This window comes from Nelumbo nucifera, chromosome 8, assembly GCF_055504915.1.
Source record: "Nelumbo nucifera cultivar China Antique chromosome 8, China Antique-T2T, whole genome shotgun sequence".
NCBI lineage: Eukaryota > Viridiplantae > Streptophyta > Magnoliopsida > Proteales > Nelumbonaceae > Nelumbo > Nelumbo nucifera.
The window spans coordinates 5,980,484-5,992,651 of NC_142656.1; the positions used below are offsets into that span (position 1 = coordinate 5,980,484).

General features: G+C 37.0%; 1 protein-coding gene across 10 annotated transcripts; it reads left to right on the forward strand.

The window, feature by feature from the left end:
* Positions 1-5,314: 5,314 nt before the first annotated feature.
* LOC104600762 (homeobox protein ATH1-like) lies at positions 5,315-11,827 on the forward strand. Of its 10 annotated transcripts, none has more exons than XM_010263895.3 (8): positions 5,317-5,711; positions 5,878-6,140; positions 6,433-6,506; positions 7,949-8,089; positions 8,449-9,508; positions 9,814-10,166; positions 11,017-11,077; positions 11,196-11,827. In XM_010263895.3, exons 5-8 carry the CDS (start codon positions 8,462-8,464, stop codon positions 11,358-11,360), a joined length of 1,626 nt encoding a protein of 541 aa, XP_010262197.1. In that variant the 5' UTR covers positions 5,317-5,711; positions 5,878-6,140; positions 6,433-6,506; positions 7,949-8,089; positions 8,449-8,461; the 3' UTR covers positions 11,361-11,827. The 10 variants fall into 10 exon arrangements, with proteins under 10 accessions (XP_088748599.1, XP_088748600.1, XP_088748602.1 ...); XM_010263896.3 differs by lacking the exon at positions 5,317-5,711 and adding an exon at positions 8,208-8,253 and having other exon boundaries at positions 5,718-6,140; XM_088892473.1 differs by having other exon boundaries at positions 5,315-5,711; positions 7,949-9,508.
* The last annotated feature ends 341 nt before the right edge of the window (positions 11,828-12,168 follow it).

A 12,168-nucleotide genomic window follows, 5' to 3' on the forward strand; every position in this document is an offset into this window, starting at 1 on the left:
TTATATGGGTCTAATGTGAATAAGGAAGTGAAAATGTGATCAATATGGATGGAGAGAATCTTCTGTTGTATGGATTGTTTGGATTTAACACTGGCGTTATTTTTTTCTTTTCATTTTGGTAGAGAGAATTTATAGACTTAGCTTAATTTCACTTATTTAAAATTGGCTTTATATTACTATTTTTATTTTATTTTATTGAATAACTTAATAAGCTCAACTCAACCCACCATTTACAGAATGATATGGGCACACCTCATTTTTTACAAAGTGCCCGTTTGAAAGGACATTCACACAGTGGCTTCTGGTGCATTTTATGAATTGAGAAACCTAAAACACCATGAAGTTGTATATTTTATTAAAATTTAGAAAGTCAGAGTTATATTTGCAGGAATCACAAAATCCATTTTTCCATGAAAATTATTTCTCCTAATTTCTTCAAAGCAATTCAATCCATGGTTTTTAAAACTGGACCAGACCGAATGGTTAGACCAGAAAAATCAGGAATTGATCTGTTTTACCTTAAAACTGTCATTTTGACTAAAACCATTAATTTAGTCAGCAAACCACTGATCCGAACAATCAAATCATTCAACCCAAGAATCAGACCCTCAACGGTTCATTGTCCGGTTCAATTTTAAAAACCTTCATTCAATCAACACAGCTCAACCAATACATAATCCCTCACAAACGGGCTCAAAACATCGTTGATCAAAAGATTACATGTCTTAGAATACAGAAAACACACTATGTTGTTTTACTGTTATAGGCTCAGGCTGATAGGAAATAGAACATCTTGGGAGTTCACGTCTGCGGCCCAAGTGCACATCTCAGGTCAATGGGAGATATTTTCCATACACGGTTGGAATGTTGTGGTGCGCATGTGGGACGCGCTAAGTGGTTCGCGAAGAAGGATATACGCTAAGTGGTTCCATCTCGTGGATGTATCATGTGATGTGCCCTGATCAATTTTCAAATATTTTTCTTTTATTAAAGTTTTTCTTGATAATGGGTTTTGATATGTAATAATGTTGTCTTCTTTGTTGGAAATGAAATATCAAATATCATCACGAAAGCAACAGTCAAGAAGGACACACGGAAAAGCAAACTGGAAAAAAGAAAAGCAACAAAACATAAAAACACTATTGGCAATGGATATCCACCCTACATCTCCCTTCTATCTAAAGCTAGCGTCGGAGTCTGAGCCCAAAATCCAACTTGCTAAAGTAAGATTTGCCATCTCACAAAAAAAATGGATTCAACATGGACCCACTCCAATCCAATCCCAATAAGCCCTGATTTTTTACATCATGAGCTTCTTTTTTTGGTAGAATACATCATGATTTCATGCTTTCACTATTGTCATGTGTAAAGTACATAGTTATTATATTAAATAATATTTCATTCGAAAAAACTTATAATGTGAAGGCTCGTTTGTTTTTACTTAATTGGTTAAATGAGTTTATTTAAGCCGGGCAAGTATTTCCGGATTTGGTCCTCACAGAATTGTGTTCATAACGTCCACAGTCAATTGTGGGTGTGTATTAGGAATATCTCTCAATAAATGAAAGTATATAAGGATGAAGACATTTCTAATGCACAGTTGCAATATGCTGCCATGACAATGTATGTGTTTGGTTTCATTTACGTTTTTTTATTTAACGTTTGTATTTTATTTGCTTGTAAAACTGAAAAAGGTAATAATTATAATTGTTTATGATAATTAGACATCACTAGGCTCTATATCAGTGTAATAGTGAAAAAACGCCTAACCGTTTGGTTTGTGGAAGCTTTAAAAAATAACATTCCCAAATGGTAAATATACACAAAAACCAAGTCCACACAGTCAATTGTGGTTGTGCATCAGGAATATTTCTCAATAAATGAAAATATACAAGGATGAAGACATTTCTAATGCACAGTTGCAATATGCTGCCATGACAATGTATGTGTTTGGTTTCATTTACGTTTTTTTATTTTATGTTTGTACTTTATTTGCTTGTAAAACTAAAAAAGGTAATAATTATAAATGTTTATGACAATTAAGCACCACTAGGTTTTGAAAAAACACCTAACCGTTTGTAGAACTTTAAAGTATAAATTTCTCAAACGGTAGACATGCACAAAAACCAAATCCATTTTTGCCATTGAGTACATATGGAAAAATAAGAGAGCGAAACTGTTGAAATGACAGTGTTTATTGAATAAACCCTGAATGTAAGCATGCACTCAAATTGTTCCCGCATCCCTATCTTCATAGGGAACATCTCCGCTTGAATTTCGACGCACAGGATAGAGATGTGAGAACAGTTTGTGGATAGAATTAAAAGATCCTAATAGGTATGTGATGACTAAATCAGATCTCTTTCGAGGCAAAAGTTGTTTAAGTTTGGATAAAGTATTTTGTTGTATGATATAATTTATACCCAAGTATAGAGGGAGGCGGAAGGAAGAGATCATTATTATCCTGCACGAATAAGTAATTTATCCATCCTCCAAGAGGGATAACTGATATTATCCAAAAAATTTGCTTACCATGGAATTTAGCATAGGGAGATATAAATGTGGGGATCTCGGTCAATTACCTGATTAATCAATGTATCCCATAAAATACTCCAACTAATAAGACACTGGATTTCCTATACTTGTGTGGGACGTGGTACCCATAAAATACCCCATCATGCTCTTTTTTTTTTTTGTTTAGCCTCTTCCCTAATTCGAGATTGAACAGTCAAATTTTCTTTTTTTTTTTTCATATTTTTCTTATTTTTAAAATATCAATAATTAAAAGGAAAAATTTCCGATAAGTACAAACCAACCCTATGAAGATCATATTCACACTATCACAGAGAACCTTGGGAAGGTCAGAAGGTCTTCCTGTCAGTATACAGAACAAAGATTGCCGGCCAGTGTCGTCTGATCACTGTAACATGATGTAAGAATCTGTTACTCCACGGCCTCTGCGTCTCGCGGTAAAGTTGAGCTCAAACCATGGTACTTCTGGAGGAAGCAAGGTTCCAAGCGATTATGGTGGAAGGTAAAGCCATTGACGTCTTCTGGGACCTGAACGCCGTCAAGTTCAATGGAGAGACTGAGCTGCAATCCGTTTATTATGTGGCCGTTGCCTGCAAATATGAGGTTGTATTGCTTCTCAGTGATCTAAAAAAAGATGCCTACAGAAAGACAGGGTGCCGACCAGCACTAATTGAGCCCAGCTTGGTATCAAAGAAGGAGAATGTATTTGGCAAGAAGAAATTCACCTCAAAAATAAAATTTCATGAGAAAGGCAGGCTTGATTATGAGATCTCCATAGAATTTAACAACAGCAGCAGTGTCAATACTAACAGTTGTGTTGGTGGGTTCGATCCAGAAATGGAGATAAAGGTAGATGGGAAGCTAGCCATCCATGTCAAAAACCTTCACCGGAAATTCAGAGGTAATCAATCCATCGCCATTCATAAAGTTAGAGTAGAAGTGTATTGGGATGTTCATGGCTGGTTATTTAGTCCTGGTTTGAGGCATACATTATTCATATTTAAGCCAATAACATCATCATCCACATCGCGACTTCATCACCGCTGTCTTCGTCGTTGGCATCCATCACAGTAAACGCCAACTTTTAGGTCAGCAAAGGGAGATAGTTCTGGTGGATCATCTGGGTTTTGTTTGTTTATCTATGCTTGAAAAGTTGAATGAGATAAAGCACAGATTGTATGAGGATATCGTACGTCACCGTATAGACATGATCAGCCAAAAAGAAAAACTGAAAGAGTTACATAAAGAGAGCAATAGATGATGGTGGTGATTAAGATTGGGTTGTATGAGTTTGAGAGTGAGCTAAAGTTGCAGAGAGGGAGAGCAGTAGTAAGCTAAGATGGACATCTGGTGGGAGGAGGAGAGGGGTTGGGCAGAAACTTGGAAGTTAGCTACAGCTGGGGCTGAATTAGTCTGAATTAGTTGAATTAGTGAACATGATCGGACAGGTCAGAGTGGAATATATCATCTAGATACGGTGTAGCAGAATCTGGACTCTGACAGAAGTTTGGGTATTTTGCATCTCTTGGAGGATAGCGAGCGGCAAGCAGACTATTGGGTTTTCGTCCAGATTGTTAAGAGTTGGGGATCTGTTTTATTTTAGTGCGAAAGAAGATAATGAATAGTGTGTTTTATTTTAAGAGTAATTTTGATATTTTCAAAAATATTAAATCGTAAATGAGATTACATACATAACCGAGGGTTCATTAAGATGGTACTAAATGAGTTTTGCACTAAATTGTTGTATTTCAATATTAAGGGTAATTTTGATATTAACGATAGATACACTTAAATTATTATATTTTGGAAATTCGGATACTAAATTGTCGCATTTTCAATTTTGGATATAAATTAAAACTTGAAATTTTCCCTGAAATCAGAGCTCCAAATCTTACCGTCAAACCACATCTATACGTGTGAGACGAGAATGCATATGGAGTGGAGGTTGAATCTCATTGAGAGTGTAGTACAACTTCCCACACGCCCACACCGTATCAAGTGGTGGAAATCGGGGTTCACGTTCAACAAATAAATGGGCATACGGAGGTGTTTTGTTTGAAATAAAAGTTTAGGAAATGAAGATAAAGATAGAGAAAAAAACCTGTAGCTCTTTATAAATACTGAAATACAAACCTGTGCCTCTTACAAATGCAAACCTGTACATCCTTACAAATACTGAAATACAAACCTGTACCTCTTACAAATCTGAAGGTAGTGTCAATCGATCCCTGGCCATCTATCAGTGTAACTGGGTCCCGTTTCTAACATCTAGATTTGTGGTTTAAGATTGAGATCGGTGCATTTGAAAGAGGTCCTTGGACTGTTTAGCATTTCTGTAGAAAATAACAAAGGACTGAAATAAGTGACGATCCGATGGGTTGAATTTCTGGATGCGACAAACTGACCCGAAAGGACCATTTCATACAGTCTGCAGTAATTTGTCTGTGAGAGTGAGAGTGTGACTGGTGGCTGTGTCTGTCATAAATCCTTTTTTTTTTTTGTTTTTTGTTTCTTGATTCTAATTTTTATACAAAAAAAAAAAAGAAAAAACTGCTGGATGGATCGGGTTTAGATGGATTGGATCGGGTTGAACCATAACGGTAACAGTATTATGATCTGCGGATTGTCATCATGGTCTATGAGGCTAGCGTAGTATTGGCCTCAGGGCTCAGACAGAGATGAGCCATAGGCAACTAGCCAACTACCTAAACCGTACAAACAAGTCCAAATGAGAGTAACGAGTTGATGGGGGCTTATAAATTGTAATTGCTCCAATAAATTCGTCAAAGATCTTCTCACCAGATTTTCTCAGCCATCTTTGGTGTTTGCTTACATCATTCCTCCATTTCTCTCTCTATCTCCCTCTTTCTCATCCTTACCAAAAGTACAGTTACTGCTACTCACTTTCTCTCTTCTCTTTTTCTTTCTCACCGCATTGGCCTGTTTTCTAATTAAAAGAGCTAAAAAAAAGTAAAGCCTTTCTCTGAAAATTGGTGCTGTAAACATCTGCCATGAACAGCGGTTTGAACAGGGAGATTCCAGATACTTTGGTTGTGATGATTGCAGAGAAGCAGATAATGAGAGTTGGGGGAAGGCAAGGGATACCAGGAAGAGACAGGAGAGAGAAGGAGATGGGCCCTCCAAAGCCTGCAACAGAAATGAGTGGCGCTGCACCAAGAGTAATGTTTTTCCTTATCTGCTTGTTTTTACACTCTTTTATGGCTCTTCTTCTCTCTATCTTAAGTAATAAATCCATGGTTCTCTACTTCTCTTCTCAAGACTCTTGTGGCTTTTTAACTCTTTCGTTTTAATGGTTCTTCTGAGTTGGAATTCTTTTGTCCGCAGGACCCATTGATGCATCGAGCTTTAACGTTTTGTTGGTTGTCTGAGAGAGAGATGATCATATGTGGTTTTGGGTTCCGGGGGCATAATCCATTTTCTATTTAATCAAAGTGAACAACCCACTTTTAATATTGGCTTTTGGTCATGTGGTTTGAAATAGGTAGAGATGATGAGTTCTGTGTGCTTTCGAAGTCCATTTTTTTGGCTTTTGGGTTCTGGTAAGAGAGACCAGACCACCTAATTTCTTGAACAATCAAAAAGAAGAGGTAAAGAAGTAGAAAAAGAACAAGCCTTTCTCTTTGCTTTTGATTATACTGTTTTGACACTAAGGGAAACCAATGATTCATGCCGAACTTTTCTCTGCATGTTCTTGTTTTTGAGCTCTCTGAGACTTGCTTTTGTTGTCAATCAGTGTCAAAGATCTTTTATTATTATTATTATTATTATTATTTTTATTTTTTTGAACAGGGAAGGCATTTTGAGTAGTGATTAGTCAGGAAGGTGGTGAACCTATGAGTTGATGAATTCTTAGCTTCATTTTTTTTTGTTTCTCGCCAGGTTTCGTGGAGAAAATTGCGCCTTTGGCATTTCATTTCACCATTAGCTATAGCGATTCTGCAAATTGATGGGAGGTTGGTTTTCTAACGTTCTCCTAATACCTTCATAATTTCACCATTTTTTGTTTATTTTCCACATTTTCTCTGAAGGTTTTTATTTCAAACAGGTAAACTATCAATTGAAGTTCTATGCTAGAGTTCTGAATCCATTCTGTCAACCCATTCATTACATCTGATGTCTTTCTGTTTCTGCTTCATATTTGGTCCTGTCTTTACTGCATGCGACGCTGTGCTTCAAAATTTATAACCGGAAAAACTGGTTTTTCTGCATTGGAAGGCCACGAATTCAGAATGTTCCCACTTAACATATTTCTCGTTCTTTCTGTAATTTCTTTCTTGGTTTACTTTCTGTTTCGAAGTTTATACTGCCTTACAAACAAGTCGTGTGTATTAAAATTTAAAAGAAAAAAAACCCATAAATCATTACTTTTAGTTGGGAAACCATATTCTTGGATCTAACGCTTGATGGTCTTTCTTGCCTATTTATGTAGCAGAATTGGTCTTTTCCTATGTCCTCCTTTCTTCTTGACACTATCCGGAGTTACACAGATTACTATTAACTTTGCCCTGATTCTCCATAGGCTTTGTTTTTTTTTTTTTTAAGTTTTAGCATAGACCTTTTACTTGATTTTTTTATAGGCCTCTAAAAGGAAGCAGAAGCTTTGTGCTATGTAGTTGAAAGCATGGCTTGTCCATGAGGCCTCTGCTCACTGTTGAACATGTAGGACTCCTTAGGAGCAATGCTGCATGGAACCTTTCGTGAGGAAACCAGACTCTGTCTGCAAGTTGAGTTCTTCAAAACCCATGGCCAACACTTCTATATGATCAAGGCAAATTAACCATTATCCCTACAAGGTTGTCTCTTAGAAGCAACTGTCCTCAATTTGAGAGAGTGGGGAACTTGAATCTTTGTTCAACATGGGAATGGTCCTTGGTTTGTTGTTGTAGAACTTTTGGGTCCACAAAGTTACTGAAATTAAGGGCAGAGGTGGGCAAGAAAAACTGAGAAATTGTATATGTTACACTTGCATACCGGCAGCATATTCACTTTTAAAGGGTAAGGTTCAAGTATGATGCTTAACACCGTCATTATCATGGGTTTGACACCATTTTCATTCTTTGAGTCAAAGGTATGGTTCTCACTGATGTATTTCTGGCTTTCAGAAAAGGAGTGTCGAAATCATGAAATAAAAAAGAACTGAATGTTGATTATTTAAAAAAAAAAAAAAAACAATGAAGGGGAAGATGTCAAGTCCAACTATACATTAACATGTATTATAACCATAGGTATCTTCGTGCCATGGGGAATTCCTACCTGAAATCGGAAACTTTTATCCATTTATTTTATTCGTCATGAGATTTTTCTTTTATAAGACTCGTAAGATAAATCTTATGTTATTTTATGCCTTGTGTAAATACTTTTTTCTTCTGAGCCACTCACAGAGATAAATTTTCAGGGTCTTTTTTACCTGATGAAAGAATGATAAATTCAGCTGAGGATGGCAAATAACCAATAGGAGCAACTGAAGTTCTGTGCCCAAGAAACAAGTTCCTAAATATCTAACCTGATTGTGGAGGAAGGAAATCTACTGAAAACAGTAAGAAACTGCACATGAAATAATTTTGCTGATTGGTTTGATCTTTCATTTTTCCAGATCCTGTGTATCTTGCTGAACATGAAAAATTACACTATGTCTGTCTTTGACTTTCATGGAGCATGGAGTAAACTATCTCAAGTCCACATTTAGAGTTGAACTTATGGGTATGAACTGTGGACCATTTAGAAATTGTTGTATATGATGAACCATAGTTCTTTGGTGTCCCACTTCACAATGGAGAATAACATACCCAACACCTCATTAGAGATTAATGATAAAAATCCTATGGTTATAGATGCGATCCCTTCACATATGTTCTCAGGTTTGGTTTCTCACCCAAATTCGCTGGTTCTTAACAGCCGTAGCCAAATCATGACTGGGTATCCTGTGCCAACAAATGATGTTGGGGATGATCTCCATATGACAAATGATGAAGTGGTTATTTACACTAGTTCTTCCATTTCTAGAAATATACCATTTGGTGGACCTGGTATTAGAGATTCTTCAGTTGTCAGTTCTCAGTCCATTGATAACAGTGAGTTTCAGAGGCAGCTCGTGGAAGGTGCATCCCTGACTGCCGCATCACTAGCTACCCTTTTGGCAACAAATGGTGGTGTGCATGAAGATCTCAACGGGGTTATGATTTCCTCTTCCTCAGCATTTTCATTGGAAGATTTGAGAACATTTGCTTCGAATGGCTGCTGTGATACATCAAATTCCTCTCTTTCAGCCTCTGTGAACTGTGGATATAATGGAGGAAATGATTTTGTGCCATATATAGATCCCAAAAAAGATGCAAGTATGACTGGTCAACTGGATGGTAAATGGGACTCTACCAAGTTGCTGGGTCCTCAGGAGATCAGTGCAAAAGCCTCTGTTAGAATGGTATGTCAACCACACAGTTTCATGGGAAACTTGGACCCACATGTATGGACTTCCTCTAACAAGTCCAATATCAGTGTAAATAACCTATATGGATACTTTATGCACGGTAATGAGCTATCTCTTAGCCTGGCAATGTGCCAACCATCTATTATCAGTGTCCCAACCATCACAGATCAGTGCTCGGAAATAAGCAGCTCAGGTATTATACGGCAATCCTTACATAATGGGCTGGGAGTGGGTTTTGGTTTAGAGAATGCATATGGAAAGAGGAAGGAGCTTTCTCTGGGTTTTGGTTCATGTATGCCTATTCACTTTTCACAGATAGTATCTGGATCAAAATATCGCCATGTAGCTCAGCAGATACTTTCTGAAATTGCAACCTATTCTCTCAAAAATGTAGATTGCATGAGCTATTCAACAGTAGGGATTGGAACTGAGCCAAAAATTCCATTATCATCTGAAAGAGAAGTTCAAACAAAGGTGTCAGATGAAACCGAAGCCAAGAAAGCTCAACTATTGGCTCTATTGCAAGTGGTATGTAACTGTGTGTGTGTGTGTGGGCACGCGTCATGGTTATTCACTTTTTTACTTAATTAACGACATTTCCAATAATATGATTTGAGAACTTTGAAAATTGAAAGAACAATGCAACATGGAGTTGCGTTTCTGAAAGACACAGCCAACTCCTGCAACATCAGCCATGCCATTCTGGTATGGCATGTGATCTAACATGCTTTTGTCCATTATTTACCTTCCGGATATCCTATTATGATTTTATTTTTAGGTGGTTAAACTATGTAGCACACATGGTAAATTGGTTGTGGTTTTGTTCAACTCAGGTTGATAACAGATACAACCAATGCTTGGATGAGATTCATACAGTCATATCTGCATTCCATGCTGCAACTGAGCTGGACCCTCAGATACATGCTCGTTTTGTTCTTCGGACAATCTCTTTTCTATATAGCAATCTACGGGAGAGAATTGCCAATCAAATCCTTGCAACTAGAGAACACATCAATAGTGGATGCATCGGAGAGGAGAAGTCATTTGAATCATCTTTCCTCCAAAAGCAATGCGCTCTGCAGCAGCTAAGAAGAAAAGATCATCAGTCATGGAGACCACAAAGAGGCTTGCCAGAAAGATCTGTCTCAGTTTTACGGGCATGGATGTTTCAAAACTTCCTCCATCCGTGAGTTCCTTTGCTAGAATCATAGTTGATGTACATATATAGATAAATAACACATCTTCACATTGCCATTGATTCACATACTGCTAAGGAGATATCCTTCATCTGAAGCACCCTGATCAGTTGATTGGTATCATTTAGTCTTTCACTTCTCAGAAAACATGTGTAATAAGAACATTCAATCATATTATGCAGAGATCCTATTGTATTTGTTCATCAAGCACACCTATATATTCTATTTAAACAAAACTTGTAATGCATCCATCTCTGTTGTCAAGAGAATTTCTACACTACAGAAGACCATCTTTTCTGTTACTGGCCGTGAAAATTAACTTGCTCTTTGCACAGTTGCAAGTTGCACTAACCTGACAGTTTCACCCAACTCCACCTGATTCCCACACTACAATTCTACGAGTGTGTGTCCCAAATGCATTAGCAGTCATTTCACGGTGAACCATGTGAATGTGTGTTTTGGTATCGATACAACAAAATGTGTCTGTGCTTGCATGTTCTCATTTGTATCACATAATTTGCTTTCAAGTTATACTGTTTAAATATGCATGCAAATCAGGTTTTTATAATCTATGATGCCCATGGACTAGATTATCTTAAACATATCCTCTAACATATAAAAAGGAATGTTAATGCGTCTGTGTTAATTTCTGTCATAAACATATCCTGACCCCATATAGATGGGATAAGGCTTGGATTATCCAATCCTTGTATTCTCTGCTTGGATGGTTGTAGCAACTCGATCATTTTTTTTTTCTCTTTTTTGGTGGTTTTGGTTGACACAACTTGATTTTGTGCCTGAAATGATTCATTTTCAATCCCAAATTTTATGGATTTTCAGGTATCCAAAGGATGCAGAGAAGCATCTGCTTGCAATCAGAAGTGGATTGACAAGGAGCCAGGTTTTTCATATTTTTAACTTGTCTTGGAAAGAGCTTGTATTTTTATCTTTTTGCTATTTTTGGCACCATTGTTTATTTGCCTATTTCTTATTTCCTTCGCTTCCGGTCCTGCTTTCAGGTATCCAATTGGTTTATAAATGCACGGGTTCGTCTCTGGAAACCTATGATAGAAGAAATGTACTCAGAGATGAATTACAGGAAAGGTCATCGAACTGAAGATGGAAAGGACAATGATCGCAGAAGTCAAATGAGAATTGATAACCAGAGAATGCGAATGAACTGATGAATCAAGATGGAAATTCGACTCACGTGCACGACTGAGCTGTAGAGTGATCACCACTTGTGGGATGAGAGATGCAGATGGATTGAAGTTAATTGCTCCTACCTTCTGCGTGCTATGTTCTTTTTCATGGAGTTGATGAGTTTCACTTATTTGGTCCTTTCTTCCATGTGAGGATAACTGAAGCAGAGAAAAGTGGATCACCATTATTTCTATCTCATTCAGCTGAACTGAAGTGAAAGATCATGCATGCTGGCTTCTTCACGCAAGATCTTGTATATAGTGACGTATGTATCCGGTTGGATGATTAGGCACCAACATCCATTATTGTCCTTCTCTTGCGTGAATATTGCATTTCTGAACATGTTAACTCTGAACTAAAAGGTTTACCAAAAAAAAAAAAAAAAAAAAAACTCTGAACTATGATGAGGTCATTATATTCTGGTAATTTATGATTTTATGTTAAAGCTTTTTCTCATGTTTATATAATTACAACTTCCATTCGGGCTTCTCCAAAAAAATACCACAAATATCAAAGTCTAAGGCTCTATTTGGGAAGAATGGAAATACATATTCTGCTATTTTTCATGAGCTGTGCGTGTTATTGTATTTGTATTTGCACGCTTCCCCAAGTGGGACCCAAGGCACAGACAATAAACATGAAATTTAGGGGCATGTTTGGTTCAATTCTCATTCTTGTACATTTTTTACAATAATGAATTTTAGAATGGACAAAAATGGGTAGAATGAGATAAGATTGCTATAAACCAAAGAAATCTTTTTGTAGTTAGGATGAGAATAAATTTGATCT